Source organism: Mercenaria mercenaria, chromosome 11 (genome assembly GCF_021730395.1).
Source record: "Mercenaria mercenaria strain notata chromosome 11, MADL_Memer_1, whole genome shotgun sequence".
In the NCBI taxonomy this organism is placed as follows: Eukaryota; Metazoa; Mollusca; class Bivalvia; order Venerida; family Veneridae; genus Mercenaria; species Mercenaria mercenaria.
In genome coordinates, this window is record NC_069371.1 from 6550832 (window position 1) to 6558802 (window position 7971).

General features: G+C 37.8%; 1 protein-coding gene across 1 annotated transcript; it reads right to left on the bottom strand.

Annotated features, from left to right (window-relative positions):
- Positions 1–4584: 4584 nt before the first annotated feature.
- LOC128546989 (tubulin alpha-3 chain-like) lies at positions 4585–7613 on the bottom strand. Its single transcript, XM_053518462.1, has 3 exons — positions 7456–7613; positions 6321–6543; positions 4585–6020 (listed from the first exon to the last, which is right to left on the bottom strand). Exons 1-3 carry the CDS (start codon positions 7456–7458, stop codon positions 4894–4896), a joined length of 1353 nt encoding a protein of 450 aa, XP_053374437.1. The 5' UTR covers positions 7459–7613; the 3' UTR covers positions 4585–4893.
- Positions 7614–7971: the final 358 nt, after the last annotated feature.

A 7971-nucleotide genomic window follows, 5' to 3' on the forward strand; every position in this document is an offset into this window, starting at 1 on the left:
GAGCTAAAATAAATTAGTATAAACTAAACTAGATTGGCCCCACTCTGGGGCAAACTTAGTTTTACACAAAGTTGAATCGGGAAAACCATTAAAAATCTTCCTGTATTGGACCAGAATGAACAGAGCTTAGATATTTGGCATGTAGCATTGTCTAGTGGACATCTGCTAACATTGTTCAAATCATGACCGGTCTATGCACAATGAAATGTTGATTCTTCATGTGTATCGGTTGAAATATCACTCGATAAGCACTGGCTATCAGGCCTTTCAGGGCTTTGATTCATATTGGAATGTGAATTCTAAGTTGTGAACATTTATTTGTAAGCAATCATTGATGTCGTGCACTTGTCAGTCAGCATGCACATGTACTAATTATTTTCTAAGGAATTGGAAATCGACGTGCAGATGTTGACGCCATCCCATAGCCTCACGGTTGATACTTTCTTGACAGACAAATTAAAAAATGGTACTTTGTTCTTCAACTAGTTAAACTTTTCAATATGAATTATCTGGCAAAACAGTACATTTCAAACTCGAACTACTAGTATTTAGGTCAGAGGCTGGACCGTTTTCAACGATACGATATAGCTGAGTCAGACCCTGTTAACATGATGACGGCAACTGTTAACTTGGCAATAAATGATGTTTTATGGAAGCCTGAAAGTGCAAATGTCTTTATTAAGTTTGAATATATAAGCTCCATGTGTCCGAAAGGTGTAGGGGCTCAAAGGGGCTCAACGAATTAAAAATGTAAACTTACGTGACATATCAGTTGCATCTTCTTGAAAAGCTGCATCAGGCTTTAAGCACAACACAAGTTTATTGGTCACTCGAGGCAGAGGAGGAATTTCGGTATGACCAGAAGATTTTTCAAGTGTTTCTGTGATTTGACAGTCATCGTCATTCGGTAAACATGTAGTTTACCTTTTTGTCCGCCGAACTTTGCCTAAAATAATGCATTCGAGTAATGACTGCATAATGGCTCAAGTGATATTTACAACATGAGAAATAATTAAAATATGTGTTTTGTTCACAGGAGATAACTCCTGAGGCTTTTCAAATTTTGTATAATTTTGTCCCTTTTCTTCTCAAAAACATAGACAACCCGAGTTCAGAAAGATCAGTCAGAATGTACAAGAGAAAATATTTCTAAAAAAAAAAGTAGACACACTAGCAAAATTGCAACACATAGTTGTGAGTAGAATCGTTTACAAAGGGAGGTAATCGCTATTTCGTAGTCTAACCATTAATGACATGTAAAGGAAGAGTTAACGCATATGGACGTACATTCTGTAAACAGACACCAACATCATTATTTAGGTTATCTTATGAATATAGACTACCGGTAAATTCATTTTTATTTGACACCGTTTGCTTCCTGGCGGCTTTTGCAGTAGATGTAGTTTATCTGCTTATTTCACAAACTTCAGTTTGATAAAGAAATACTGTACTGAATAACACTCACTATATTATTCTATTTTCTAAAACTAGAAAACAAAAGTAGGCCTACATCGTATGCATCTACGAGTGTGCGCCTTTTATCAAGTAAATTCATTGAAAAACTGCTGATAGTATCGCGACAACCTTTATTTGATAAAAATAGTAATCATTTATTAAAGAAACACTAGCATCCTATTGCAGCCACATTTTTGTTGGTTTCATAAAAATGATAAAAACCATAAAAACAAAATGATACAAACCTTGATAACTTTTGGTCCGTTAGCTCTGATTAGGCCTATCTAAATTCTGGATTATTTTCCGAAAATGATAAGGTAGGTATAGTTATCAGTTTAAATGTTAGGATTTCTTCCGTGTTTAAATTGATTAGGGTGAAATGCACCAAAGATGAAAATACAATGTTCGGTTTCAACATTTATGCATTCCCACTTCAAGTAGGTTGGCTTCAAGAGCGAGGTATATGAATACCTATGTAAGCTGTATCACTTTTAATTGAAACAACAGACATAGTTAACAATGAAGTAATGAACTGTTTATTTTCCACTACATTATGTCATACTGCGACTTTCAAATGGTCGAGAAAGATGTCACACAGTGTGTTATTTCATGCATGAACGTACACCTGGATAGCTCCACCGGCCTTCCGCAAGCCAGCTGGATGACTTCCCTATATAACGAACCAAACTCATAAAAGCGAGGGACAAATAACCACAAAATTATTACTTATATATTTAACGGGGGGTGATTTATCGAATTTATTCTGATATCCAAAGCCAATTTCCATGGTTTCATACATCAAAAAGATATAAGATTTCTTCACGGCTTTTGTCAAGCCAGCTTGCAGTGACATGAACGTAACTGTCAAATTTTCTGTTCGATGTTTGTGCATAGTGCTTTAAGTAACTTTATATATTTGGCAGAAATGTTTGCCTTATTGAAACGGTGTCGTGCCTATATCAAAGGTCAAGGTCTTGGATGGCAAGGGTCATGTAAGAGCTTGTCTTGGCCTGTACTTTGACTTGCATGGGGCAATCTTTATTCATTTTAGTAGGTATTGCGTATCTTGCGTATATCTTCAACAGTCCTGCAATGGTTGGTATACAAGTCTCGAATGCTTTTACGTTATCGTGGTTGGTCGCTGAAATCAAAATATATTGTAATCCTTATTACCCATGTTCATTACATTTTGGTTATTCGGTGGTCTAGTGGTAACACGCTTGGACGTCAATCCAGAGGTCTGGCATGAACATTTCTGAGATACTCTTGAGTGTCTTCCACCTAACTATCCAGTACTAGTTCTTCCCGCGAAAGACGGTTTACAGAACTAGGCTGTCTGTTTGCAAAGAGGCTAAGTTAGCGGAACAGTCCAGTATGTAATCTCTCTCTCTCTCTCTCTCTCTCTCTCTCTCTCTCCTAAATAATATATTTCTATATTTCAGTTGTTCGTATTTACGAAAGCCCCGATTTTCCCCGCCAATTTGTTTCGTATTGTATATGTTGGGGAGGGCCATTATCTGATGTTGTAAGAACTTGTGGCCCGACCCATTTGCTTATGTATTTGTGTTTGTAAAATTGTTATAAATTCTTGTAAATAATGAATGAGCAATAAAATATGTTTAACTTTTAGCCTGATGGCGGCAAGTGATTCTGCCTTTGCGACCAGTGCAGACCGAGATCATCATACACATCCGTGCAGTCTGATCATGGTCTGCACTGTTCGCCATTTAGTCAGTATCTTTTTGGTAAGCACTCCTTTTAACAGGTAATGGTACAGTCCAAATTGAAAGACGGAAAGGTTCATTGTAAAAATTTAGCAGGGTAAGGGTTAAACTAAATCAATGGCAATATCAAAAGGACCTATTGTAACGACGGATCGCGAAAAACAAAGAATCAGATTATAATGTCATTCCTTGTGTTGTATGAATATATCACTAGCAAGACACACTTGTAAAGCAATGCTACAGAACAGCGACAGAATGAAAAGTGTTTTGCAACAGAAAAGAATACGTGGCGAACAGTGAGTTTTAATGAGCGTTTTGCTGTGATAGCATTCAGCCTCGGATCATATTTATTCGTTATATTTTAAGTCCGCCCTAATTCTAATATGGTATTTCAAAACAATATACTGAGAACTTTCAAATTTCGGTTACTGCTAGTGTAAGATTATTCGCTTACATTAAAATTGAGAATACAAATAGTTAAGATTGTAGGTAAATGTAACGTTATCAATTTATGGATAATTTTAAGGCCTTTATACAATTAGTAACTGTTACGTGTATTTTGATTCAAACTTTTTCTACTAGACAGTTGCTTTCGGAATTTTATTACCTTCCTTCCACATTTATTTAATTCATATCTGTTTCACCGTTTTCATAAATAACCGTCGAGTAGGTTGAATAAATATTTCTTGCTATACTCATTGACTTCCGCGTCAAGCAAAAATGAGTTTCAGTAACTGTTATTATCTCCCTTTTTAATGGTACATGTATCTGCCTGTTTCAGAAGTCTTCTGCGCATAGGGATATGTGCATATCTTGAGATGCATTTCATAAAATTGTCGAGGGCGTCCATTTGGAGTGTTGTTGCAACGTCTATTTATGATATTTCCTGTCTTCATGTACGTCATAATGACATTGTATAATTTCAAATGTAATAGAGCGAAGATATGTTCAACAAATAATCAAGGCCTTCGAGTGGTAACATCAGAGTTTAGATGCGCAAGAACTGAACCACGAGGGTGTTAGCGTTGGATCAACGAAGAGCCTGGAGTAACCCAACGACGGGCCAGTGCCTGTCTATTATCTTGGTATATAACATGATGTAATATGATATGTACGTGGTATGTTTTTAATAATAGCGAACAGGTTTAAGCATCACTTATGTATACCTTGAAGTACTACCCGAAAAGACAACTTTGTAACCATATTGTGAGCACACGTTGTAATAATTAATCAGACACTAGTATAGCATCCTCTATAGCCATGTAGTTTCACCCCCCCCCCCCCCCCCACCCACACACACACACACCCATGCCATGTATGATAAATGTAACACACAATGATACAACTAAATCTAGTTAGTTGTGTTCGATTTCAAAATATAAAGAAAAAAAACACGACTCCCGCGCCATCATTGCTTCACAGGGAAACATTTATAATATTTTATGATATATATATGTGGTAATTTATCAAACAACAAAACGTAGTATAAGAAAAAATTAAATACATAAATAGATTTCACAGAATAGAACGTAACGGCACCTATTAAAATGAAAACCTGATAAAACTCATTTTAAATTATTTTGTCTTAATTTTATTATTTACATAACATATATGATTCAAGTTCATTTTCACTGATTTTGCCATTTTTCGATCAATTTAAATGTTTATCCTGGTATTTTAGTGAAACAACAGCTTTTTCTGATATACACCGTATTCAGTATTCGTCGCATTCTACATCTCCCTCTTCTTGAGTATCTACGCCGACCTCCTCGTAGTCCTTCTCGAGGGCAGCCAAATCTTCCCGGGCCTCAGAGAATTCGCCCTCTTCCATACCCTCACCAACGTACCAATGGACGAACGCTCTCTTTGCGTACATCAGATCGAACTTGTGATCCAAACGAGCCCAAGCCTCGGCAATTGCTGTCGTGTTGCTCAGCATGCAGACGGCACGCTGGACCTTTGCCAGATCTCCGCCGGGAACTACAGTGGGCGGCTGGTAATTAATACCAACCTTGAATCCAGTTGGGCACCAGTCTACAAACTGGATGGTTCTCTTTGTCTTGATGGAAGCAATGGCGGCGTTGACGTCTTTGGGTACCACATCACCACGGAAAAGGAGACAACAAGCCATATATTTCCCGTGACGTGGATCACACTTGACGAGCTGGTTGGCGGGCTCAAAACAAGAGTTGGTGATTTCGGCAACAGAGAGTTGTTCGTGGTAAGCCTTTTCCGCAGATATGACTGGGGCATAGGTAGCAAGTGGGAAGTGGATACGTGGGTAGGGGACCAAGTTGGTCTGGAACTCTGTCAGATCTACATTTAGAGCACCATCGAAGCGGAGCGAGGCGGTGATAGAGGAGACTATCTGACCAATCAAACGATTCAGATTGGTATAGGTTGGACGTTCGATGTCTAGGTTACGCCTACAAATGTCGTAAATAGCCTCGTTGTCGACCATAAATGCGCAGTCTGAGTGCTCCAAAGTGGTATGGGTCGTCAAAATGGCGTTGTACGGTTCAACGACGGCTGTCGCGACTTGAGGAGCCGGGTAAACGGCAAACTCTAGCTTGGACTTTTTACCATAATCTACGCTTAATCTCTCCATTAATAAAGAGGAAAATCCCGATCCGGTGCCCCCACCGAAACTGTGGAAGATTAGAAATCCCTGAAGACCACTACAGCAGTCTGCCAACTTCCGAAGACGGTCAAGGACATTGTCGATATGTTCCTTGCCAATAGTGTAATGTCCACGAGCATAGTTGTTGGCAGCGTCCTCTTTTCCAGAGATAAGCTGTTCGGGATGAAACAGCTGTCTGTAAGTACCAGTTCGAACCTCGTCTGAAGAAGAAAAAACGGTGTTTTTTACGTTGAATATTCTTATCGAACTAGAATAATGCTATACTTTTCAAAAATTAACATTTTTGTTATACGGAAGTTATGCTGGTACATAATCGGGAACTCGTCCGTTTTGCATAATTTATAGCTTGCATGTTCCGCGCTATCAATATAAGTTAATTGTCGTACAAAGTTTGAATTATTACCAATGTAATCTATGTGCTAGGGAATGAAACAAAAATTTCGTGACATACTACAAAACGTGTGTAATAACAAGATATGAAATGAAATTTTATATCCCACCAATTACTGTCGGCTCCAGGTCCACAAAAACGGCCCTTGGCACGTGCTTTCCCGAGCCAGTTTCACTGAAGAACGTGTTGAAGGAGTCGTCACATTTGCCAATAGATGTGTCCGTCGGCATCTGTCCGTCGGGCTGGATCCCGTGTTCCAGGCAGTATAGCTCCCAGCATGCATTGCCAATCTGGACCCCGGCTTGACCAACATGTACGCTGATACATTCACGCTGTAAGACGAAGGATCACCATTACAATCAATGAGCGCTTTGCACAAACAAGGCAGGAGTCCGGGAACATAAGTGCGTGCACCTACAGTACATGACCGGTCAAAACGACTCATTTGTATAACAGCTTTAAATAGGATGCATTTATTTGTACAATTACGGTCAAGTATATAAATTCGACACGGATATAGGTGACAGATGTTTCCGCATTATTATAAATACTTTGTATATATTTACCGCGTAACAACTTAAGTGGAAGAAAGAAATATAGCCAAGGTTAAAATTTCAACGTAAACAAGATTATATCTAGAATGATTAATATTAAGATGTAAAAGCAGACTCCGAAACCAGTTTATATAAACTTTTAAAATAGCAAGATTACTGATCGCATGGGTACACAAGAATGTTGCTATATGATCAACATACGAGGTTAAAACAACTGAGTAATTTACATATCTAGCTAAGACCTACTTTTTGAATGTACAAATAGCACAGATGTCCGAAAATGCAACTGCGTTAAGTCGGCATTTAACGGGTACAGTTCATATTCAAAACAAATTAATTATCATCATTAAAATTTTGGCTTGTACTGTTTTTTTTACACTGTCTTAAGATTTCCGGCGGCTGGTTAGGGCTTAAATGCAGACTGCGGATATACAATGTTCATGTTCTTGTCCTAAGAATGGTTCGGGTAGCTTACTATCAAAAACATGCTTCTGTTACATATATTGTTTTACTGAAAATATTTCCAAAAACGAAAATTAAGAAAAAGACACGTTAGGGCGTTAACGACTATTCACCATATATACTAGTTCATACACTCTACACTGTTGTTTGTGATGCAAATAAATAAACTTATCTACATACGTAAAAAAAAAAAATGAAAAATTAATACTATAACAATTACAAACTTACCATTTTGAACTTCCGTTTATGTTCGTTCACAGAGAAAACAAGAAAAAAGAGTAAATTTTACGTTTCTCACTGTGACTCGATCAGTCCTGGTGAGTTACGGAGAATGACGAAAAATACGTCACCGTGGTTTATATATACACTACCTCGGGAGGCTGAATATACGATGATGTGTTCAATATAGAGGATAAATAATTTATAAATTATTTAGACCTTTTAGGGCATTTGTAAGACTTTAGACGATTTCTTAACCGATTATCCAACTACCACAGGAACAAACGAGCTGGTAACAGCAACACCCTGATGAGGGGGGAAAACGTTGGTCTGAGCAAGGACGCAAATTATATCTACAATTTACGTCCATTGACAGGGTTATAACTTTTAAACTTACTCTTATGTTGAAGTTTCTCCTAAGGCTTACTACACTCATTGTTCATACATATTAGGAATTAAAACAGATGTAAAAAGAACTTACAGTGGGCCGCAGTAAAAAACATGTATATATGTAAATATTCCAGT

Bases quoted from the DNA above. Each gene is read 5' to 3' on its own strand.
- LOC128546989 (XM_053518462.1), bottom strand. The intron at 6,021-6,320 runs GTGGGATATAAA...TTTCTTCTTCAG, and splicing joins CCTGGAGCCGACAGTAATTG to ACGAGGTTCGAACTGGTACT.